Source organism: Triturus cristatus, chromosome 7 (genome assembly GCF_964204655.1).
Source record: "Triturus cristatus chromosome 7, aTriCri1.1, whole genome shotgun sequence".
Lineage (NCBI taxonomy): Eukaryota > Metazoa > Chordata > Amphibia > Caudata > Salamandridae > Triturus > Triturus cristatus.
Genome location: NC_140590.1, coordinates 1277549909 through 1277575888, shown reverse-complemented (window position 1 = coordinate 1277575888; position 25980 = coordinate 1277549909). Strand labels below are relative to the sequence as shown.

At 44.9% G+C, this 25980-nt stretch overlaps 1 protein-coding gene across 1 annotated transcript in view; it reads left to right on the top strand.

Annotated features, from left to right (window-relative positions):
* The window catches only part of TLCD3B (TLC domain containing 3B), a 109784-nt gene extending 85305 nt beyond the window's left edge, over nucleotides 1-24479 (top strand). Inside the window, exons 4-5 of the mRNA XM_085618815.1 lie at nucleotides 11367-11462; nucleotides 12303-24479. Of these exons, the coding sequence (XP_085474941.1) occupies nucleotides 11367-11462; nucleotides 12303-12665 (459 nt within the window). The 3' untranslated portion in view covers nucleotides 12666-24479. The remainder of the gene's footprint in view (nucleotides 1-11366; nucleotides 11463-12302) is intronic.
* The last annotated feature ends 1501 nt before the right edge of the window (nucleotides 24480-25980 follow it).

Sequence of the window (25980 nt, the reverse complement as noted above, 5' to 3'; positions counted from 1 at the left end):
GTTGTGTGTATGTGTGTGGTTGTGGGTGTGTGGTTGTGTGTACGTGAGTGGTTGTGTGTGTGGTTGTGCATGTGGTTGTGTGTGTGGTTGTGGTTGTGTGTGTGTGGTTGTGGTTGTGTGTGTGACAGTAATACTAAAAAGTATCTCAAAATATAGGAACACAAGCATCGAATTTGTGGAAAGACAAAGCACGTTGTAAGTCAAACGGGTGCAGCAAAGCATTAACACAACAACAAAACAAACAAGATCACTTAGCGAAGACTGAGTGCTGATAATGGATTCACATAGCCCATCATCTTAAGAGTTCGATTGCAGCCAATGTGCACTCAAACCTGCCCCCTCCTTGTGAGTTGCACTCCATATTTCATGAGTTGTAACTGCTGCACCCACCATAGCGCTTTGAGATCTAAAGCGCTACATAGGTCAAATCGATTAACCAGTCGCCAACATGCTGTGCTTTTAAAGAGAATGTGCCAAAAGTTTCCAGCTTCCTCATCAGGTCCTCATGAAAGCGCCAACGAAAGGACTCCCTGAATGGTGCAATGGACATGAAGCAGCCGCTGCGATCAGAAATAAACACTGTGAATGTTGTCCAGTTTCACAGTAACATTTCCTTAATGTTCTTTAAGTCACAAAACAGTAATACTAAAAGCATCTCAAAATAAAGGAACACAAACATCGAGTTTGTGGAAAGAGAAAGCACATTGTAAGTCAAACGGGCGCAGCAAAGCATTAACACAACATGTTATTTGATGTTTGATGTTCTTTGAACGAGAACATCAAAGGGGCGCCGCGAAAGTGATCGCGGGCGAAAGTGATCGCGGGCGCTTAATGAGCATGACGAGGTTTGCCAGCCTCTGCTCCTAAGCACGCGCCCGCGCACATGCACTGTAGCTCTAGGCTGGCCATGGTAGCATTTTTTGAGCCCTCACAAAAAGTCTCGCCAGATCAGCGCATGCGCTGGGTCAGGCGAGACCTAAAAAGCTTGATGCTAGTTTGAGGAATAAACTTCTTTTTAAGGCGCTGTGACACGCAGGGCTCGAGTCGGAGTACCATGCGGGTGGACAGCGTCCCCCCTCTTATTTTACCGGGTGCTCGATAACTGGAGCAAATGGAGCCACACATTCACTCTTTGGCCTCTCTGGGGCGAGATCGGAGCTCATTCAGAATGCTGCTCACACACTGGCTTCTCTGATGCAATCGCATCTAAGGGGTGAGCAAGGGGAGGCAATTAGTTTGATGGTGCCAGCCACCTTTCGTGACGTCACTTCCTGTAGTGACATCAGCAGCCCCCCACTTCTTTTTTTAGGACTTGTGCCCTGGTGGCACGTCCCAGAGTCTCCTGAGACGTCACCGTTCTGTTGTGGTGTGAATGAAGACAGAAATGCTTTCATTCTTGTTGCAGGGAGGGATCTACCAGTATGTCATGAATGGCATTTTAAAACACTTCGGCAGCTAATGACATGACGAATCTCAGAGGTTTGTGTCTCAACATATCAGTGTGGGTGGAGAAGGTTGTGGTGCATGGTGGGCCTGATAGAGCTGGAGTTACCACTAGCCTGCATTCACGTCCACCTGGGATTTCCACTTGGCATTCTTGAGAATTGCAGTGACAATCTATGGTGGGAAAAATGTGCAGTACTCCTTTTACTGACTTATTTGAGAGCCTTATGTCCACACACATACATGACATTTTTCGCTGGTTTTGCTTTTCTTGTACCAACTAATGAGGGTTCACAGTTTTTCTTTCATGCTAATCTTCTGCAGCGTTATGAGTTCCTTCTCAGCCTAAAACCATATGTGAAATGGATGTGACAGTACTGAAACCACAGATAGTACTGAGAAGTCCATACCACGTTTTACATTTTTGTTTCAGAATGGCTGCTAACAGAGATTGAAGCAGTAGTTCTGTTCTCTCCCGTTCACACAAAGCTATGCAGATCAGAAACTTCTTGTCGACCTCTGAGGCGGAAGCCGGAGGATTGTTTGTATTTCTGTGTTTTTTAAAAAAAAAAGCTTATCACCTTCACTGTTTTTAAAACTCACTCACCTGCACCTAAAGCGCTCGCTACTAGCGCCTAGCAGGCTTCCTGAAATCCCCCTGACACAGCCCATTGACCGCTGAGACAGGAAAACTCCCCTCCACCCGCCATCGCGGCTCGAAGGGTAGACACGCCCACTTCGAGGCCACGCCCATCCCCCTCCTCCTTAAATGTGTCGGCCATACCAGCGCAGCGGACGAGCGCAGCGGACGAGCGCAGCGGGAGCGCCGTCTGCGCGCCAAAGGCGCGCCTAAGGCAAGCCCGTCTGCGCCCGTCCGCGCACGACCGGGCCTAGGGCCAGACTCTATGCCGGACCCTACCGCCACAAGGGTAAGCTACTCTCGTCGAGATCTTCTTAGTCTCAGACCCACTATAAACAGCACATGTCACGTAATGCACGATCCCAATGGTCATTTTACTAGCTGTAATATCTGTAAACCAGAAAAACTACTCCTTCACAAACTTTCTGTCCCACCCCCAGGCCTTAAAATATCGACACTTAATTGCAGATCGCTTCCCAAGCACGCCCTGCTCATTAATCATCTTATTGTCGACCTTGATCTGGACATACTTTTCCTTACCGAAACGTGGATCACTGGGCATTCTAACTCGGACATAGTTTTGGCTTTACCCCCGGGCTTCCTTATTATGTCCCAACCCCGCCCCTTAGGTAGAGGAGGTGGATTAGCCATCATCTATCGGGACCACTTCGCCTGTCGAACCAGTGAGATTCAGAGCCAGGAGTCAGAAAGCTGCCTCTTCACGATCCAGCTATCCCCGACTAGCTCCCTGTCAGGCCTCCTGGTGTATCGGCCCCCCGGGCATTTCGGCCCCTTTTCTGCCGCCCTTCTGGAAGCCGTCTCATCCTCGGCCCATCTGACACCCAACTTCTTAATAACAGGAGACCTAAACATACACTTCGATGACCCACTAGACACAGGGGCATCCGACCTAATCTGCGACCTGGCGGCCCATGGCCTCCTCCTTGCTAATACCGGAGCCACGCATACGAAAGGGCACCTGCTTGATCCGGTGTTTTCCAACATTCCTTCTCTCCAATTCATAAACGCCCTACCTCTTCCGTGGACGGACCATTTCCTGGTCACGACCCACCTACCAGGGGCATTTAGGAAACCCCAAAAGCCTACTACTTACACTAGGGACAGATCGTGGGCCAGACTCTCGGCGGTGGACTGGTCCAAAGCCCTGGACTCCACGACCCCCACTCTCACGGACGATCCTTCCACCGCTGATATTCAGTTTAGAGATTGGATCTCTTCTTCCCTCGATAGTATTATTCCCATAAAACAACGTGAGAACAAAAATAGGACAAGGGGCCATGCCCCATGGTACAATACTGAACTCAGAGCTCTCCGCAAAGAGTGTAAAAAGGCTGAGAGACTGTGGAGAAAAGACTGGCTCCATAGTAAGAAGGACATGTACCACAGCTCGGTAAGACGCTACAAATCTGCCCTAAAGCTAGCTAAAGCCGTATTGTATGACAATAGAATAAAAAATGCCACTAATTCGTCAAAAGAATCATACCTTATAGTTAAAGAACTACTCAATATCCCAATGGCACCCTCTTCTCACTCCCCCCCTCCGGATAGAAGTAAGGACCTGGCCACCTATTTCGACTCCAAAATCTCACGGATACTGGACTCCCTTCCAACTACCAGCCCACATAATCACACGGATATAGAGGCATGCACTAACAGCCCACTGCTGTCCACTTTTAGAGCAGTTTCCCTTACCGATGTAATTTCCACTTTGGCCAAAATGAAAAGCGGATCCCCCCTTGACCCGGCCCCGGTTAGAGTCTTGAAAACCGTGTCTCCCAGCATAGCCCCCACCATCAGGGATCTCATCAATACCTCTCTCTCCCAAGGCACGGTGCCTCCCAACTGGAAGAATGCTGTTGTCAAGGCTCTGCTGAAAAAGCCCCAACTGAACCCGGACGACATGGCCAACTACAGACCCATCTCGCTTCTTCCATGTATCAGCAAGATGGCTGAGAAATTGGTGAATGCGCAATTATCCCAATTTCTTGAGGCGAACAAACTTCTACGTCCATCCCAAACAGGATTCCGTCCCGGCCATGGCACGGACACCGCCCTCCTCTCCGTCATCGAGGAGGCAAGGTGTATCCTGGATTCAGGAGGATCAGTGGCAGTGATCCTCCTGGATCTCAGTGCCGCCTTCGATACGGTGAACCACCGTGTCCTTCTACATCGCCTGGCCAGGGCAGGAATTGTGGGAACTGCACGCGCACGGTTCGACTCCTTCTTATCCGGCCGTTCATTTCAGGTGTGGGACGGCAACTCACGTTCGGACCCACTACCACTCACGAGTGGTGTTCCCCAGGGGTCATCGCTTAGTCCCACCCTGTTTAATGTTTACATGACCCCCCTTGAAGATGTCGTGACCCCGTACGGGATAAAAATAGTAAATTATGCAGACGACACTCAACTCGTTGTCTCTCTTTCCCACCTGGATAACCACCCAGACAGCCTATTGAACTGTCTCCAGGATATTCACACCTGGATGTGCGAATCCTCCCTGAAGCTGAATGGTGCAAAAACCGAATTCATGCTCTTGGGCAATAAATGGACTTCGATCCCATCATCAGTCTGGCCGGACGCTTTTGGTGAAATCCCTACACCAAAAAAAGAAATTAAAACACTAGGAGTATGGCTGGAACCTGACCTCACTATGAAGACTCAGGCAGCCAAAACAGCTGGAACATGCTTTGGCCTCCTGCGATCTATTCGCAAGATCCTCCCACTCCTTCCCCCCCTATCCAGGAAACTACTGGTTCAGGGGCTCATCTTAGCCCGGCTCGACTACAGCAACGCCGTCTACCTCGGCGCACCTGAATTCACCTTGGCAAAACTCCAACGCACCCAAAATGCGGTGGCGAGGCTCATTATGAACCTTCCACCCAGAGCCTCAGCCAGGCCTGCTCTTAAGGCTCTGCACTGACTTCCTGTTCGCCAGAGAGTAGAGTTTAAGGCCCTGTGCACCACCCATAAACTCGTCAACGGTGTTGGCCCAGCCGCCCTGAAAGCCATGGTCATCCCCTACAAAGCCCCCAGACCCCTTCGCTCTGACGGCGAACATCTGGCCACGGTCCCTAAGTTCAGGAAGGCTCGCACCGGTGGTCGACGCTTCTCGGTGAAAGCTTCCGCAGGATGGAACTCACTTCCACGCAGCTTGCGTATGGAACCCTGTCACGCCCTCTTTCGAAAAAAACTAAAAACCTTCCTTTTCCCCAAATAGCTTTTCCCCTCTCCCCCTCTCTCGATCTCCACAGATTTACAGCGCGGGGATGCCTACGGGTCACCAGGCGCTTTACAAATCGCAAAATAAATAAATAAACTTGGCGCTCTGCATCGCGTGATTTCTGTGTAAATCTGGGCCTAATTGTGCCTTTGTTTCCAACAAGTGCCTGTAGCGTGCTTTGCACTCAATGAGTTCACACAGAACCATGACCTGTGTGTGGACCACACAGAAAGACATGAGTGACTGCGAGGAAACAAAGCGAGCTGAGACACTGGGGAACAGGGTGCCACTGGCAAAGATCACGCCAGGGGGGCCCTAGAAGAAATGGCATTGATTTCATTTGAAATGTACGAAATGTCGTAATGATGGTCTTGCCATCGCATTGCCCACTGTAGTGGAGGAGGGAGGGGTGGTTTAAGATTTGAACTAGAGTGGACAGAAGGAACATTTTGGTCTCGATAGTCCATGAGGGCCTCGATCTAAGCCAGAGCCTGGCAACTGCCTCAAGCCTTCCGCTGCTCACCTGCCTCTTTATTTCTGTTCATCTTATGCTGACTTGTAGTCTAGTTGTGGCTCTCTCAAAATGCAATGTGGTCATCAAATTAGCTGAGGCCACGGTGTCTGTTAGTGGGATAATTTTCAGCGGATGAATTGTGGCCTTGCACCCAAGGTGTGACTCGTGCTCACCAGTGAAACTTAAACGCTTCTCTTTCTCGGTGTTGTACTCATTTGAGTTTGGTGACAATGTTTCTTTGCTGTTATTGTCACTTTCTTTAGCTGCTGAGGCTTGGCTTGGGCCTGTCCCTTCGACGTCGCCAAGTGGTAATCCCGCACACTTTGGCATTGTTGTTTAGATTTCTGTGCAGAGAGCATGTGTATCCTTTCTGCAGATCTTGTTCGTACACACTTGACCAAAATGCATCCTCTTTTTAGTTGAATGGACTGGGTGACACGACTGTCAGCCCAGAGCAAAGAGGACGAGCCGCTGTGCATGGTTTAATTTCTGAAACAATTATTTAGTCTAATTATTTAACATAACAGAATAAGTAGAGAGTAGACCGCTTCCCTCATAGTCCAGTGTTGAAACATCACATTCATTTTGTCATCGAGTTGGAAAGAAGGGGAAAAACAAAATTGAGAGACACCTAATCAAGTGCAACACTCCAAAAAGTGCAATGGTAGAATACTTCTTGAGTAGTCCCAGATGTCCATTCCTATGTGTGCCAGGGTTCAGTTTGGTGCTCCGCGTCTATAATGATTGATCTCAGGAAAAGTATTCAGAAGCGTCTTCGACCAAACCTTTAAAATGGCATTCCCATTGGAACAAGTCTGTGAGCCGAGGCACTTCAAAACCTTTACATTCCTCCAGCGGTGCTTAGATAGGGGAGACTATGACCTGCTCTCTGGAGTTATCAATATAGATGACAACATTTTGATACAATCCAGGGAGGAAAAAGGGCTTTACAAGTGACTGAAGCTAAGTACCTATAGTGTGAATTATGGCACTACCGCCCTGTGACATGAGAGAGCTCCACTTTCCAATGAATTAGATCTATCACTTGTGCCTTGTGTTGTGAATTCCACTATCAGGTATCTAATGTTAATCATCCAGTGTGAATTAAAGCTCTACTTGCAAGTGAAAACTGTCACTAGTGTTCTGAGATTTAAATCTGGACCAGTGAAATTAATTTTAGCATAAGTAACCTCATCTAAATCCTCATACAGGTGCAGTTACTGTGGAGTAAATTATGGCTCCATTGTCTTATGTTATCTATAGCTTTCGTCTTATGTAATTTGAATTCTGGCACTGGAGATCCGGTGTGGTGGTGTAATGTAATGTAAATCTTTGTTTCAGTTAATTAAAACCTTTACAAAAAGATTTTTAAAAAAATACAAAACTAAGATTAAAAATAAAAAGATATCACGTTTACACATATAAGAGCTAATAGACTAATATTTTGGCGGCGAATAACGTAGTCAACACCGTGGTTTGGTGGTGAAGTATAGTGCTATCAGTGTATATATTATATAGCAGTTTCGCTGGTGTTCTGTAGTCTAATTTATAGCTATGGTGTTCTGTGGTGCGTTTATTATGTTTAGTCCTAATGCCCTGTGTATGAATTCTCACTAATACCCTTTGGTTTGTTTATTTTAACACTCATGCCGAAGGGCCGAAATTAGAGTTTGGAGACCATGGTACTCACAACATAACGTTGTGTCCTGTCCATCATACGAATGGTCTGCCCACCCAATTTAGAGTCAGGACGACCTTCTAAAGATGTTCCAAGACCAGCATAAAAGACATTGCATAGAGGTGGGCTGCAATCCGGAAACCATACCTGGTTTGGCTTTGCGCCACTCCCTGTTTGTTTGAGCCACCTTCATACTCCCTTCTCAATGTTCATAGTTTTTATTTCTGATTGTTGTGTTTTGCTTGCTCCTATTTAGGACCGGCTTGAAAGCAAGGCTGACCTTATGTGCTCATTTGAAAAAAGAGCTTTAAGAAGTTGTACTGAAAGAGGGAGTTAGAACAAGTTTTCTTTCCTTCCTCCATGCGCATCCCATGAAAACATGCATAGGTTTCCTTTTGGGAAAGCTTATACTCAATATAATAGGCCTAAGTTGGTGATGGTTGCCACCAATAGAAAAGTATTTCTTGTGTCATGTGTCTGATTTGTTTATTATGAAAAGCTAGAAAGGCTGACGTAGTTAATTGTGAAAAACATATGCTAAAAGCTTTTAAGGGTGGATTTTTATTACAATGCATTGAAGCCTGTAGATAGATGCTTTTTGTTATTTGCGTTATGAGGGTCTGTAGTATTTCCCCATCTGAGCCCACTTTGGTTCTTCCTTGGTTGCTTATGTTAGCAGCTTTAGGCTGCCTTGGCTTCGAACAGCCACATATAATATCATGTCATAAAAACAAGTTTATTATGTATGACTGTGTCCCACGTTGGCTCCATGTTGCAGTGAATCTGTTTGGAAACAAACCTGTGCCTTGGGAGAAGGGGACATCAGAATGTAGGGGCAGAGTCTCTATACTACAGCAATACCTGTAGGCCCAAATCCGACAGTGCATCACCTGAATTCCTAACTTTCCAGAGTAGCAGGGGATTTCGGCAAACCTAGATCATGAACCTCTAGTCCCCAAGGGAATTGTGGAACCAAATTATCACCTTTTGTTCTCACTCGTGCATGTCCATAGTAAACAAACAAAAAGACACAAAGGAAGTTTCCAATATATTTATTGAAACTATTGTAGTATATTTTGAAGAAAGTGTGCTGCAATTAGTAGACAAATACAACTGAGCAGTGTTATCAATATAACTAGCAGACAGTATACAATGAAAAGCCCAACCATGGCAACTAATCTATCTAACTAGGCCTGCCTTCACTATGTGAGGACAGGGATATATTAGTGATCTCTGGGATTAGCACCAGACCCCATATCTGATGTGTGTGCTCCCTTGAGCCAGCAAGCTGATGAGCTTTGGAGATGCATCTGTGTGCCTGTGAGTGGTACTGTGACCTGAGAGGAACTTGGCAGCATTTCCAGCAACCCCAGATAATTTTTCTTTGCTCTCTAATACTGCTGCTCTCTACTAATGACGGGCTCAACCCAGAAACACGTGTCTAAAGATATACAGCAATGTTTGCACCAACTTTGGTGAAAAACCCCAGCTAATTTTGAAGTTTGAACTGTGTAGTGCATTTACCAGGATGCAAAGGGGCAAACTGTGCTGGGACTGTGAGGCAGTGTGCTCTCAACCCCATTCTGATGTGTGTAGTTAGGTGGTCCATATCATAGGTGTAAACACGGTTGATGCAAGGCGGCTGCCTCCGTTCCAAGACTGATCTCTCTGCTGGAATTCCTCCCTCTACTCTCCAAGGGGCTGAGACACGGTTTATATGATAAGTACTATTATTGTGTTAAACAACTGCAGCTGTGCTACTGTTTAGTGTATCAAAACTATAGGAGATGTCACTGACCGGGGCCAAGAAAACAGTACACCATGTTGTTAAGTCATGTACGAAATGGAAAGGCTGAATCTCAAAAAGAGTTACTGCATAACAAATAATGTGTACATGCGTATTTCTAAAATAATATCATGTCACAAAAACAAATGTATTATGTGTGGCTGTGCGAAGCAAAGGCAGGCTAAAGCTGCTAATACGAGCAACCAATGGAGAACCAAAGTGGGCCCCAGAAGGGGAAATACTACAGGTCAGACCATGCGTGGACCCAGATTTCTGACTACTTTTGCCAAGTTCCATAGTGTAGGGCAAGAATGGTCATAAGGGTCTCTGCCTAACACTATTTCTATTTTTTTGGCATTTGATTTTAGTTGTTTTAGATACCTTTGAGCCTTGACTACTCTTAAGCATTCGCGTAGGTTATTGAATTAGTCTCTCGGGTGTGGTTTATTTTTTGGATGACCCATGTTGTTGTTTTATTTTGGTTTAGCAGAGCGGTCCAGGATTTGATTGGCAAATGGTGTGTCATATAGGTGTTTAATCTAGTTGTTTTGCAATGGGTGTGGCTGTGCTTTTATCGGTCTAGTTTGCGTAGTGTCTTGTATTGTTATGTCTGGGAGTGAATTGCAGTCTGGTGGAGTTGTCGGTGGATGCATTGTTTTGATTGATGTTCTGGGATTCTAATTTGCCTGGTTTGCTGGTGTGAATGAATGTGATTTGGCCCTTATTGTGAGTGGTGTTGGTGTGAAGGCGTTTGCATGTTAGATTATGTCACATGAACTATAGTTGTATTTTCCTACACTATCAACCTATGGTTTGTAATATAGCCCTTCTGGTGATTTGAGGTTTGATTTGTAGTACCAGAGTCATGCTCTGTTAAATACATTTCCAGTATGATGCTTGAATTTTTGGACTAGTGATGAGTGCGTGAATTCTACCACTAGTGTCCTGTGGTGTTAGTTCTATAACTAGTGGCCGGGTGCAAATCATAGATTTAGTAGTGCGGTATGATGTCAATTCTAGCCTCAGTAGCAGTCTACGTTATAGTGATCTGTGGGGTGAATTCTGTTAATAGCTATTGAGAGATCAAAAATTGCATTGGTGATTTAAGGGTCGATCCTTGGAAGTGCTTTGTCAGTATGAAGTATGGCATTAGTGCAATCTTCACAACAATGTAATATAGAATGAAGCCTGTCTTCTGTGCCTTGTGTTATGAATCCACAGGACCAAAAATGTTCACACAGAGGTAATTCATCTAAGAAAAAATTACTTGGTATAACGCTAGCATTTTATGGTGTTATTTTATAACATTTAAACAAGATTAGTGTTCAACCATAGATTGATCACATGTATTTAAAACAAATTCTCATTCTTGCAAAAAAATATATTTCTTAAGAATGAAAACTGTGTTTTACTCTACAAGGAACATGTGGCACATCGCCCTGTAGATATTATCAACACAATTGTGTAAAACAACAGCCCTTGAAATGTTTTTTCGAGAAAGCAACACACTGACGGGCCGTGTTACAGTTTCATGTAAGAGGAAATTCTTTAGAGAGTGTATGCATTTCAAACTAAATGTTTAGCAATATCCTAAACATGCAAATTAACACACCTTCCACTTAGGCCTCTTAAGCATTCATCACTTTAAAATTTTATAAAACCCAATATAAAAGTAATCACAGTGAATAATGACTATCCTTAGATCGTTTCTCGTTGGGAACATTTTGGATTCTGTTTATTTCTCCACTGCCCAGTTCCCAGGTGGTTAGGGTCCCTTATGACCCTCGAGTTATGAATCCTGCACACACACATGTTTAAATGACTTTGGGCCTGCTTTAGAGTTTAGTGAATGCGCCATAGGATATAATGCACTTGTAATAAAGCAGACAAGATATCCTTCACTTTTACGATCGAGTAGCCTGTCTGCCGAACTGTATATCAGGCATTTTGTCTCTTTTGTGTATTTGCCCCTGGAACTTCCTTAGTAAGGTAGGCACAGGTGTTGTGGATGAACACACTTGCGGTGTACTTCATGTCTGACCCTATTCTCTGTCTACTTTTTAGCTGTGGAGAGAGGGAAAGGGAGATTTCTTCCTGGGCTGCATGCTGATGGCAGAGCTGAGCACGCCCTTCGTCTGCCTGGGGAAGGTGCTCATCCAGGTGAGTGTGTGTAAGGCACAGTTAACAGGGCAGCACGCACCGCCTTTGGAGTAGTGTTTATTACTGTTTTCGTAGTAATAGCCATTGGCTGGGGGGCGGGGGGGGGGGCAGATGTAGCTAAAGCCTCTGCCTTGGCCAGGAATGGAATAGTGAGGTAGTAATACAACCTGTGGGGGGCGGATGGGGGAAGAAAGGGGTGCAAGTGTTACTTTTACAATAAGGCAGCCCGGCTGGAGCAGGAAGTGCCACTGGAGTAACAGCCCTCAGAGAGGCAAAAGCCAACAACTTTTCTTGTATTGAAAGCAGAAGCTATGGGTAGGTCACTGTGCACTGTTGAGAAAACACAGCTCCCAGGGTGGCGGTGAAATACTACCATTGCAGTAATACCTGGTAGGAGTGCTCCTACAGCAATGTTTCTTTAGGGAAGACAGAGACAAGTGCTGCTCTTACAATGACACCTGCTGGTCAGGGCAGGGAGTGCTTCTAAAGTAACACAGAAGAGATCTGGGATAAGCAATTTGTGAGAGGAATGTTGCTGAAACAGTAAATCCCTCGGGGAGGCATAGACAAGTGTTGGCCAGTGGTATACCCGCTGACCATGACTGTAAGTACTTTTGAAGTGACGCTTCCCACGGGCAGGGAGAGAACCAGTGCTGTTCTTATATTGACACCTACTGGCTTGGACTGGTAGCGCTGATTAAATAACAAAGCCTTAAGGGTGGAAGAAACAAGTTTTGTTTTTACAGTGGCACCTGCTGGCCATGGTTTGTAGCGTACGTATGACTCTGAAATCGAAGCCATAATTCTTCTCTTCTCTTGTGTCCCATTTCTCGCCCACAGTACAAGAAACAGCACACGATGCTCCATAAAGTGAATGGCTTCCTGATGCTCAGCACATTCTTCGCCTGCCGCATCCTCCTCTTCCCATACATGTACTGGGCCTATGGGCAGCGGGTGGGCCTGTCCCTGCACCAGGTACCCTTATCCATCCCCATGGAGTACAACCTTGGATCTGCAATTCTCATGGCCCCACAGGTCTACTGGTTCTTCCTCATTTGCCGTGGTGCTTACAGGCTCTTCATGCACCCCAAGCCGGCCAAGCAGGAGCCAACCCTCAAGAACGGGCACACCGCTGACAGCACGGCTACCACCACGGCCAACGACAGCATGCCCGACAGCATAGACCCCAGACCAATAGACTGAGAGTACAGGGAGCAAAGGAACACTATGCCTTTCTCGGCCCTGTTCTCGCCACATCCCCTGCAACTACTACTTTCTTTCCCCTTCCCTTTCACATCTATGGAATCCCTCTTTCCAATACTGAACTCAAAGGGACAGACTCGTCTGACCACAGAGAGGAACCTGCACGTTGAAATCTACATTTAAAAGGAGGGGCCGATACTTTTGCCCCAGTTCTTCAGACAGAATGGCGTTTTATCTCAACACCTAACCCCCTTGCTTTCTTTCCTTTATTTATTTATTTATTTATGTATGTATGTATTTATTTATTTATTTAGTTGCGAGTTATAGGTCGATGAAAAGGGGTCTTGGGGAACCATAAAGAGGAGTTTGTGCCAGGGAGTGTACGTTCAACATGAGAGCCGAGGCCACCGCCTCCCTCCTGTTCAAGGGAATGTACTCTATGGGATTCTCATACACACCACCAAATCCCAGAAGGATGATGAAGAGGAGACAGCAGAGAACTGAGGTTGGCAGAGCGTAAGTGGTTTACTTAAAGAGCCCAACTAAACTGGGTTTTGGAGAGGGGTGGAGATTGTGACAGGAAATTCTGCTGTGTTTTCCACTATATTGCCCCCCTTATGTTTTTTAAAATACCTACAATTTTGTTTTGTGTTAACACCAGTCAGCGAGTGTTTAGCTTCTACACCAGAGGTCTTCAAACTGTGGACAGTGCCTGAATTGATCTCAGGGGTGCGGGGGGGTTGATAGTTTGTAGCCAAGAGAATTATCATGGTGAAAACAGTGCTATGTTTTTGTGGGGAAAAACAGATAGTGATCCTCTCTGTAATGGGCCATCGGTAACACCTTTTGTCACTCATGTCTTGGTCGGAAATTGGTGTCAAAGGGGAAGGTGCTCCAGATAATCCTCAGAGGGCCTCCTTACCCCATTTTGATAAACACTTCTTTGTAGAAGACCAGGCTGCCCATAGCTTATTGGCAATCATCTATTTGATTGCATTTTTAAAAGGAATAACTGAACATAACTGCAATGTTTGACTTGTTAAACATATTTAGAGGTACCAATTTCAAGAACAATTGAGGGAAAAAAAAGTTTCCATTCTGGGAGCCCAGATGGCATGTTTTTACTTGGAAGCTGCAACATTAAAAAGTTTGAAGACAGTTACACTGTCCCTGACATTGCTAGGTGGGGGTTGGGTAAAGGGCAACACTGGACAGGTGCTAGATCTGCTCCACGTGCTTGAGACCAGAAATAAGGGGTATTTCAGCTCCCCAAGTAAACTCCAGCATTTTTCAGCAACTCATTAAACATGGTGCAGGAATTATACGCCCTGACATTCCCTTAACAATTTCTTTTTGCACCTCCTCTGCTTAGACTGTGGGCATCCCACACCTTCCACAAACATCTCATCTGCTTTGGCTGGGGGCTAATTCCCTTTTAATACCTCTGCTCCACTGATTGTGGGTTCAAATACTTTATGATTTCCCTAACAGCTCCTCTGCAGTGGCTGAATCCTGTCATCCGCTTAACACTTGCTCTGGTCGGCTAGAAGGAGTTTTGTGGAGGCACAGTGGAGAAGATGAAAATCTATGCTTCTACCCAATCTCAAATGTAGGAACCTATATATCTCTTCTTTTCGTGATCACATGGTTAAACCTAATGCGCCCTCACTCACCCAAATTCAGGATACCGGCCAGGGACTATCTTTATTTTCCCGACTACAAATGTAGGAACAAATAGGAGTATTTCTTACTCTGATTACAAAAGTAGGGGCAAGTTTGAGCCTTTTCTCCTCTAGTTACAGCTGTAAGTGTAACCAAGCCAATAGTGACACTTAATCAAGGCTACCGAAGGCATGGATTATTTTATTCCACAGTGTCAAAAGATAGGAAACCCTCAGGAGAGAAGAGCAACCATACATATGGGACTGAAAAGCTGTAGAGGTTTGGACGAAGTAGGGTACTAAGCAAGATAGAAGCAATGAGAAAGAGCAGTCACAACAGTACACGGTTAGCAGGGGTTGCAGGAAGATACTAGTATGTTGATGGAAATGGAAGAGAGACTAGAGTGTCAGAATCTGAAGAAGCCAAACAACCAAGAAGCTTGTAACTGTAGACCTTGTGGAATGGACAGTGAGGGGCCATGGAAACTGAAAGGAAAACGACATTGTCTCATGTCCTTTACTGATAGTGGATTGAATTATGAAAACAACCCAGATTATTAAAAATTAAGAAATGCCAAATTAGCTCCCATGCTGTAAACTCTGTGGCATTTCAATCTAAGAGAAGAAGCGATAGTTTCCCAAATGAAGAGAAGTGTCAAGTGAAGACTGAGCCAAAGCACTCTGGGGATTCCATCAACTCAAGTGACAAACACAGTTTAAGAAAAAGTTGGAACATATCAGGCAAGCAATGTAAGAGAGAAACCATGGAGAGGCGTTGAATGCAGCCAGGGCGCGAGTGGCAGCTGCAGTAAGGGCAGGAAATGTTTACAGACAGCACAGCGAGGCACAGTAAGCAGCTGTTTGACAACAGATAAGGGTTAGCCCATGGGAAAGACTCAGGGGCTCGGTTACTGCCAGTTCAACCCAGATATGGACCGAGAAACGGGCACAGCTTGCACATGAAATGAACAGGGGCACAGGAGGCAGGTATTGTCCGGTGAGTACAGCAAAAATGCACTGACTTGCTGGCACCTGAAGGGGTGCAAATGGCAGATCCTTTTTTTGATACACAATTTTTATTGAAGTTTTCAATGTCAAAACATAAACATCCCCATAACACACTCTGACGCCCCGCACCCATAGTAGATCATCAATTATTATGTCTCGCATTACAGGCTGAGACAGTAGGATTCCTACCACTTCCCCCAAATCCGAGCATGTTTCTGGGGATATCCCCTGGCTTTATAGGTGGGTTTTTCACGTTTCGCAGACCAGTCTATTCCCCTCCGCTAGTGTAGGCGGGTCAGCCGCCCTCCTTTGGGGATCAGAGTAGCCATCCCAATCTATACCTATCACCTCTGGTGTCCACCAGGTCATCGATAAACTCTACAAATGACAGTTCTTGACCAGCACTGAGTATGGGCAAGAACAGGTAGTATCCAGTGAGCACAAACAGTAACGGGACAAAGGAGGGTGTTTGCACCTGGCAGCAGTGGTGGGTGAGCCAACAAATTCACGGGGAGTGCCGATCCAGAGCCGACCCAAGGGCTCTAAGAGCCCGTGCACGAGCCGAGCATTTAAATAAGATAAATACTCTTGAAATTTTAAAGAAGGGTATCTCTTTAACATGCAGACGCGTTTCAAGTCAACTACATCAGATTATATCACTGCGCTGAGAGGCATTTAATAAAGGGTGATAGTTTTTTAATATGAACTTAACATAACCGCCCTGCCACGAGGCCAATGACATTAGTAATTTGAGGCAAGTCAGCTGTCATGTGCACCCTATATGTATGTGGCATAGAGTCTTACATGGAACAGCATTATAGTCAATTTAAATCAGACATGAGAGATGTTTATATAGTACGCATCCTGGACTCCCGTATTTCAAATTACTGTCAAATGCATTCATGGGGAAAAAAGAAGCATTGTAAAAAAAAAATCAAAAGTGCTTAGGATCACACTCGATTAATTTGACAAACCAGGATAAATCTCAGGATTTCTGGTTTTCTAATGCGCCATTTGGCTAATAGATTTGCACCCCTTTCCCTCTAATGTTTTACACCAAAGGTTAATACTTGTTCTTTAATTCTTGGAGCATTAGGTTGGAGCATGGGTGGCAGGCAGAAGCCACATGGAATCTCAGCTCTTTTTGGAATCGGGGTCCTAGAGGACCTCGAGCTGAGCCAGGCACCTGGCTCGAGCTTTTAGAGGGACGGCCACCTCTGCCTGCAGACATCAACAGAGTGACCATAACACACAGACACGAAGCAGTGCCCCGCTTGCACCTGAAAGCGACAGAAACGGGAAGTGCCTCGTGGGCACTGCACTCAGGGCAATGCTTAGATCGCACGAGAAATGAGCAGTACCTAGCAACTAATGTAACAAGTCCCAGCAGTCGCACGAGACAGGTGGAAAAGGCAATGTGTAGCGAGCAGGAGAAAAAAGCACAAACAAGCAGTGATCACCTGCAGAATTATTCAGCCCAGGAGCTCCCAGGATCTCTAGCTGAAGGAAGTCTAAGGGTCCAGCTGACTACCAGAGAAGACGGACAGGACAGATGAGGACCAGAAAAGCAGGTCTACGGAGAGCAGATGTGGCCAAAAGAAAACAGGTCCATGAGTAACATTATAGCAATTTATTTAAAAAAAACCCTTGTGATGGGCGCTCCGTCGATGGTCATAGAGGCGCCTCTAGAGGCTGTCCAAGGGAGCACCAGCGCCTCTGATCCACAGATATTGGGATACCACTATCTGTTACAATTTCACCCACCAAAAACCTTCGATTCATTCAAATAGACGTGCTCACCCATCTGACAGTACAGCTCCATCAAACCGAACGATTGCTTAAGAAGGGCCTTCCTGTGAAACCCCCGAGACAGCCTCACATGCTGGTTGCAGCCGTGAGTTCACAAAATGAGCACTTATTTCCATGACAACCAAAGTAGAGGCCAAAGTAAGTGTTGACCCCACTCACTTACAAAACTACCGCACGAGGAGCAAACAGGAAGCATTCTCCCTGATCACAGATTCATTAACAGGGAGGCATCTTTACCAGACAAAGTATGGGTCAATGGAAGCCCTTAGTTTTCTGATGTTTATAGGTGCAGCATCTAACAATAAACCTTCCAGTTTAGTTATTGCTATTGAACACAACAAAAAAAAACACCCCTTCCTCTCAATTTCAGATTCTGGAACCTTTTAGTGTGTATCACACACCTGTACATCATGTCGGCCAGAGTGAGATCGAGTCAGCTTTCTGCGGATTGCAGTGTAGCATTTGTGCAGGTCTTCCTACCTCTGTTGGGGACGCCAAGTGCTTTCTGCACGGCTGGGTTAGTGGGTATCCCAAGAATTGTGTGAATTGTTTATATTGTGGCCTGGGTGGAAAATATGACGTGTCGTGTGTGAGGTTCGAAAGCTTTCTCCTATAGGGTTGCTGTTAACATGTAGTTGCCCTTAAGCATGGAACATTGTAGACAGGTGTAAGGCACATAGAGTTGTGTTTGCTGACATGTACCAACGTCTTGGCTGAAATACGCGCAGTGGTTCATATGTAGGACCGGCCTGAAGGTTACGGGAACCTGGAACTCAAGGTGGTTGTGGGGCATCCTGATTTCTGTCAGGAATGAGCCCCAGAGGCTGCCACTTGGAGAATGAAGTATCACCAGTGCAAGACCTATGGAAAGGAAGGGTAGCAGGAGGGACCCTGGCAGGATCAGAGCATCCTTTGGCAGGAGGTGCCAGGTTTGAGTTGAAGGGTGATCACTCCAGTGCCGCAGTTGGCCCTGTGGACGATGCAGAGAGCCTTGAATAGGAAGCCTCTTGCCACAGGCATCCATCAAAGAGTTTAAAAGGCTGTGGTGATGTGGTCACATGTGCTCTGGTGCAGACTGTTGTATGTCAGAATATTGTTGGTAAAAATATCATCCGGCATTAATATTGCGTTCCAAATATTATTCTCAAAAATTGTCCCATTGGGGGTACATTTTCTTTTATTTACTCCATTGGGGTACTACTATTGTAATCGATATTTAAGACATAATATTTATGTAAGACAATATTCTGACAATGATATTCTGGTACCATTCCAAGTAGGCATTGTTTGGTGGACACAACTGGATTCACCAGTGTCTTCTAGGTAGGTTGAGAGGGGAGTGTTGTATCACAATATCGAGGTTGAACTATCGATCTGTATTGTGACCATATTATGGACTCCCAAAAGCTCATACTACATTTACTGAGAAAATATTATTATGGCCACAATAACTCTGCAGGTTGAAATTTCGACTGCAATATCGTGAAATATAACCAGCGAGTGGCCCCAACATAGACCTTGTTACCATAATTTTGGGGCAGCAGGACAAAGGCACTGATGGCGTGTGCCATGTGAGGGGAGCTCTAGAAATGGAAATGGGCGGCCTAGAGTTTGCCCTGCTGTAGGAGGTGCTTCTGGTCACCTTGTTTACCTGTGCTGCAAAGGCAAAGTTGGAGTCCTTGATCACGCCCAAGTTTCTAAGATCTGTTGAGGTGGGTGCAGTGCTTAATTTGTAAAAACAAAAAATGAGTGCCAAGGCCCTCGTCTGGAGGTCACTGCATCTTACACAAACCTCTACCCCTACCAGCTCTGCTTATGACAGCACCAACACAAGTATGCACCAGCACACCCTTACAACTGTGAGAATTCAGACTATTCCATGCCTCCAAAGCTATAAGAATGATTGCAAGACAGGTATTAATCCTTTTAATGCATATCGAATTCATAAACTACTGTTGTTGTACTTATCTCTAGATTAAAAAAACATCGCCACCATGTGGCAAACTCTCATAAGTGCCGGTGTTGAGAATTAAGTGCCAGTGCCAAGGACCAGAAACGACTGGCTCAAATTAAGCACTGGGTGAATGATGGGGGATTCGGTTACTGAGGACAGAATGTTGCAAGGGTATTCTTTAACTAGGTTCCATGTGTGAGGCACTTAGTATTTGCTGAGTCACGCATGACGTGATTGCATAGCATTTATTGTCCATATACTTGAAGGCATTGGCCTAGAGCATGGTTGTCCAGCTCCGATGGTTTATCCACCTTTATCGTAATCTGGTTGTCATCAGTATATTTGTGGTAGGCAAGATTGAAGGTTTGATGAGGTCTGGGAGCTTGCTGTCATATTGTAATGAAGCGGTGAGGAGCAATGGTGGAAGTTTCTGGAACACTGGTGACAAAGGCAACACATGTAAAAGAAGAAAGCAGATAACATGGGATCTTTAATCCAGGCAGGAAGAGATCCAGTCCAAATACAGAGTTCTCTCAGTCTCTCTCATGTGGATGCTGTACTATGTCAAAGGCAGATAAAGAGTCCCAATGTCAGGAGGGTGGCAACTCTGTATTGACAGTGGTCACAAAGTCATCCCAGATGGTGATTTAGGAGGATTGTGGATCCCAGGGCTATTCTCAGTCTGCTTTCCCTGTTTGTAGATTCCATGGTCAGTGTAAGCCTTCTATCCTTGTTTGTATCTGTGTGTTGGTATTTGTCGAGCATAAACCTAGCTCAAGTGCAAGAGAACTCTGAAGAGGGGGCATGGCTCAAGGAAAGATACAGTCAGTGACTGTTGGGTTAGGAGGAGTGCGTCTTGAAGGGTGTGCCTTCAGCTTTTTTCGGAATTACAGGAGAGTCGGTACTAAGCTGATGTTGATAGGGATGCTGTCCCAGATCCTGGGAGCATGAATGGAGAGGGCTTGCCTGCTAGTTGTTTCCTTTATGCACAACTTTGAATGCAGTTTGACAATATCAAGGCTCCTGGAATAGGATTGTACCCCAGACATGGCTAGCTTGTTTGCCTGGTAAGCTGGATCTTGTCAGTGAGGTTTTATGAGTGATGCAGCAGGTCCTGAATGTGATCTGAGCAAGAAGGGAGAACCAGTGTAGGCCTTTCAGCGAGAAAATAATGAGGTCAAATATCTTTAAGCCCTCGACGGGGCATGCTGCTGTGTGTTGGATAACTTTCAGAAGGGCAAGGAGGATATGGGAGAGACCACTGATCAGGACTTTGTCTCCGTCCCTCTGGGAGTGAACTAAGGCTTTTATGAGTGTTCTGAAGTCATCTTCCGAGAGAAACAGCTTCACTTTCCGCAAGAGAGACATCTGCAACAATAGCTGCCTTCTCGTAACATGTTGCTTGAATGAGAGATCATTAATAAGGGTGACTCCCAAGGATTTTGCATGGTCTGTCAGCTAGGTAGCGAAGCCTGGGAGTTTTAAGTTGTAGATCCAGACTTAAATATCACGTAGGGGGTCATGAGGGTAGGAACTGCTGTGACTTGCCCCCCAGCCCAGACTCCTAGGTGTTTGTATTTCCTTTTAGGATGAAGCCAGTGAGTCTACCCATTTCCCCTGGATCCTCTGTGTGCACTACACTCCTATATTCCGAGGCATGCAGACACTCAGATAGCCTTTGTCCTGGCTACCACCTGCTACTTGCCATTTAAATATTGAGTTGTGGTGAGCCTACCATGGAGCCAAAGGCATGGAGCATGGGGATTGGGATTTTAAGATTGGAGCCCAGCTTGTGACCCCATCCTGCAGTACAGATCTGGCTTGCATTTCTAACCCCACCCTCCATATACCACATCAGAAGCTCCAAGATGCCAGCAGCAGGTACTCCACCACAAAACCAATACACCACCACCAGGCATGGCATACGAAGCTCGAGTCGCTGAGGTCCCCCCACCAACCACTGCACCAGGAGGCGTTAGGCAGTTAGGGCCCACCATCAGGCACCGCACCAGACGCTTTAAGGTGGTGAGGACCCTTAATCAGGCACTAAAACACATGCTACTTGGTTCCACCACCGTACATCACACCGTGGCTCACAAGACCTGAACAACAGGTATTGTACTAGAGGGTAGAGGCCATGAGGCTTCAACCTCTTGGCAACCTACTAGAAAGCCTTCCCATCCAACAGATCTCCTACCCCAACATAATAACGCCACTCCCGAGGCACAGACTTGTTTTTTAAATAAGGTTAGAAGAGAACAGACCAGATGACAGTGAAGAAGAGTGAATAGGAGTGTAAAAAGGGGAGATGGAGAAAGACAGAAAAGGCAGAATAGACGACAGAATGAGTGATAAAAAGGAGAGGGAGAAAGTGAAAGTGAAACAGGACAACATATAGATAAATAATGGGAAGAAGAGTTTGCAAGACAGAGGGGGGTACAATGACAGGGGTAGTGAAAGATTAAGAAAGGTTAAAGAGAAGAGAAAAAAAGTCACAAAGATTGAGAAGGGTCGGCATGAAAGTTGCAGGCACATCAAGAAAAGTAAAAACTACGGAAATGATGGTGGTGGGGGAGGGGGTGTTTTAGTGGTACAGGCTTCAACTAATGTATGTGCATTCAGCCTCATCAACTCTGAGGCAGTAACCTACTTAAGACGATAAAATAGAAAAAGAGATACGGAAAGCTATTGAAAGTGAGAGATGCAAAAAACAGTTGGCGTGGAGTAATGCACTATACATAGAAGTTTAGGGTTAGTGCATTATACCTGAGACAGGTTTGCTGCATTACTGAAACTAATAGAATAATTCATAATATCCAGAGTAAAGTATGAATTCTGAAAATCCACGATGCAGCACCAGGTATTAGCGATAGACATCATGCACTCTTTGACCCTGAATGACATCACATCTTCTACTCCTTGCCATACGATTATCCCATCGGTAGTGTGATTGATTTCCATGCTCATTTCAGAAACGGGCCTCATTTATGAAAAGTGTTGCATCGCTACGTGAAAACAGTGATGCAACACTATTCAGTGCGCTCTCCTTGCGACACTATGTAGCCGCTGTATTTACTGTACGGTGCTCCATGTCGCAAGGATTTACAGATACGTCAGCATTCCTGACGTATCTGTAGGTGCAAAAGTGACGCATTGCTGTGGTGTGTCTGAAAACAGATAGAACTCCATCAATGTGTCCTTTCACTTGGGGCAAGCCCCCTGTGAAAGGGCCTGCGTCAGACTTATTCCTGCTGTGAGGCAGGCATAAGGATTTGAAGCAGTGGCGTCCTAGAAGTGTTGCAGTGAAAAGTCATAGATTTCACTGCAACACTTCTACGAGCCTTTTTTGCAGGGGAATGCCCACCCTGCATATATTATACCTGACACAGGTATAATGTAGCGCAGGGGTTTACAAAGTGACCGCATCTGCTTAGATGCATCACTTTGTATATTGCAGTGTGGCGCATATTTTACACCGCCAATGCGTCACAAAAAGTGACACAATGGCGGCGCAAGGAGCTCATAAAATAAGCCCCTGTGATCGTAAATCTTCCACTGGTCACACATAGGAGAGAACTTTTCAAAACTGAATATATTTTTAGACACTATTTCATGCAGCCTCCTTGAAAATTACAGCACCGCACCAACCGGTACTGAATATTTTTTTTTTAAAACTGTTTTTTAACCACTAGGGAACATGCACTTTGAATACTGTGTTTTCATCTGTATGCCAGTGATATCACCATACTCTCAAAATCCATCCTATTTAAAAAAAAGAAAAACAAATTACATAAATCATTGATAAACCAAACAAATATTTCCCTTAGTCCTCTAAAGACAACTCATACCTGGGTTTGATGAGACAACATGTCTGGGAACTGGCCCTGGAAATAAAAGGCTATTACTATAACAAAAAATATATAACTTTAAACATTTAACATTTCATATCATATGACATATGCCAATACAAAAAGTTGGAGAATCCTTTTAAAAATGTCTTTTATGTCCAAATAGCCACGAAAAATAATCTGCATTTCAGTTTGCCTGCCATGATGTGTTAACATTTTGAGGTAATTTATGATTTTATTTATGCAGGAATTTATTTATTTGGCTTCTTCATAATCATAAAAGTCCGACGCGAAAAATATTGTTATTGGCTGGGCAAAGATGTAAGAGAGGGTATGCAAAAACAACAGTGGGGAATGGACAAGTGGAGGTGGCTGACTACAAAAAAGTTGTAGGACGTGTAGGGCATGGGTTTTAGATTAATAGTACATGGAGGTGTGGGAAAGGGGGAGTCTGGAGAATAACTACATAAATACGATATGCAGAACACTTAGAGTGGTTTCGAGGTCAAATATATTGTGCGGTAGACATGGGAATCGCTGAAGAGAAGGAGCGATGTACATCCGGAAATAGATTACCATGTACAGAACATAGAGGCCAGCCAGTATTCCAAATGACGTGTGAAGTGGGAGGGAGCAACCAGAGACCACGTGGGATCTTCAGACCATAGCAGAGGGCAAAAGGCAGCCTAGATATAATAGGAATGAAGTGAAAACTGGTAACTATGTGAAAAGTGTAAATCTTGAGACGCAGCAAAATAAAAAGTTGGAGGCCAAAAATAATGTGCACGGTAAATGCTTGTGATTGAAAAGGCTGTACGTGACAGAAAGGGGTGGGGGAAATCATAGAGGGAGATCTGGAGACCATATCCCTGTTATAACCGAGTCCTCTTTCCAAATCTCGAGAATCCCTCTAAATATCCTCAGTGTTCTTTCCAAATTTCTCCAACGTTCCTATAAAATTTAGTATTTCCACCAAATCCCCAAATGTACTTACGTTCCACTAAAAATGTCCCCAGTTCTTCCAAAATCCCCACAGTCCTTCTTAGTGTAATATTGAAGCCTTCTCACCTTTCCACCTAAGACTCCCTGATGTTCATTGAAATATTCTCAGTGGCAGTTTCTGTATCTCCTCAGGCCAGACTTTTTTTGCAGATGAGCAAGAGACATTGAAAGAGATCTTTGGATTTTCAAGATCTAGCTGGAAGTTCACTGGCAGCCCAAAGAACCTTCGCCATGGACTAAACAACCCATTTCCAATTTTATGTAGAAGCAATGCATTTTCCCTTTTATTTTGGGGTTTACATTTTTGCAGATTTTTCTATTTCTTTCTGTTTCCTTTCTTCATCACTTGTGTACTTCAAGTTCAAGACTGACAAACCTGTTAAACTGGTAGACAAAGGCGGGTTTTCTTTCATTTCCATACCCTTTTTTATTTTCAAGGACTGTAAATATTTTGAATATACGCCGAGCATCACTAATAGTGTATTGACTGCATTTATAATTGTATCTAAATATTAAAAAAAATATGACACTCGTTTCTGTGTGAGTTAATCTCTTTCCAGTCCCTACACTCTGACACATTCAGGAATGTACATGCCACCAAAACTGTGATTCTATCATGGGTGCGCTATTACCTGGCAGGAGAAAGAGGGGGTGATTACACTGGTATTTAATATTGTGCCATTTTGTGTGAATTATGATGGGTCTGAAGTGCTTTAAAATGAAATAGACTAATGGTTCATGTACCTCTTCCTTCCAAAATTCATAGCACCCAGAATATCTATATAAGGGATTATTCCACAGCTAGGTCTATTTTTGTTTGGGTTACAACTGTTCACGTTTTCAAAGTGCACAGCTTTGGCATATCCATCTTACCAGAGGAGGGAGTTGAGGGCAAAGAGAGGAAGAATATGCTCATTAATGCTTAATCTGCAGATACCATGCATTAGATATCTCAGGCCTCATCACCTATCATAAATGTGAGGCTCTATTCATTACAGAAACATGGTTCATCCCCACATCATCATACGTCTCAAAAATCCTTCTTCCCACAAGCTACAGCATGCATTGTACGAACCATGCACATAGAAAAGGAGGAGGCCTTGATGTCATCTTCAAGTCCTCCTGGTCCTGGATTAAAGGTAAGCATGTGACACTCAACTCCATGAAGCTGCTGACATGCCACTTCACACTTTCTACAAATCAGACTGCCACCTTTCATCTCATCTACAGGCTTCTTAGGTAGAACAAGAAATTCTCAGATCTCCGCGCCACCTCCCCCATCCAACAAACCCACACCACACTCTTTGGTGGCTGCAACCTTCCAGAGCAGCTCAAGCTCAATACAAGAGACACACACCTCGGCCTCATAGATGCGCTCAGTGTGGTGCAGCACAACACCTAGCCAACACACTCAAAAGGCCACATACTCCTCTATGTCCTCAAGCATCACCAGCAATCCAATGCAGTTCCCCATACTCCTGAACTGGACTGGCCACCTTGTCATCCCTATTTCTCTGCTTAGCATCCTACTAACAAGCCGAGGTCAACCCAAAAGAGAACATAAAAACTTTAGGTCCTTTAAAGTCTTCTCCGTCCACAACATAATGCATGAACTCATCCCTCATCCTGCCAACTCTATGTCCAGTGCCAAATACCTTCTAAACGACTTAAACCATTTATTGAAAAACTATGTGAACATCATCCCTCCAATGAAAAGACACAAATGCCAATGAAAATCTTCAGCACCATGGTACTCTAAAGATGTCATTGACAATAAACGTTACCTCTGCAGGAAGCAAATATATTGGAAGAAAAACCATAAATCCCAGTGGCCTCATGATACGCAAGTCACACTGCGCAACAATTAGACAGCTCATCACATCAGCCAAAGCAAAGTGACCCTCAATTAAGCCACTAATAGAAGCAGAACACTTTTCAAAACAGTTAATTTCTGCATCAATCCCCTGTCTGACCTACTTGTCCCACACTCCACACAAAAGAGCAATGCTATCAACTTCTTCTACAGTGAGAAA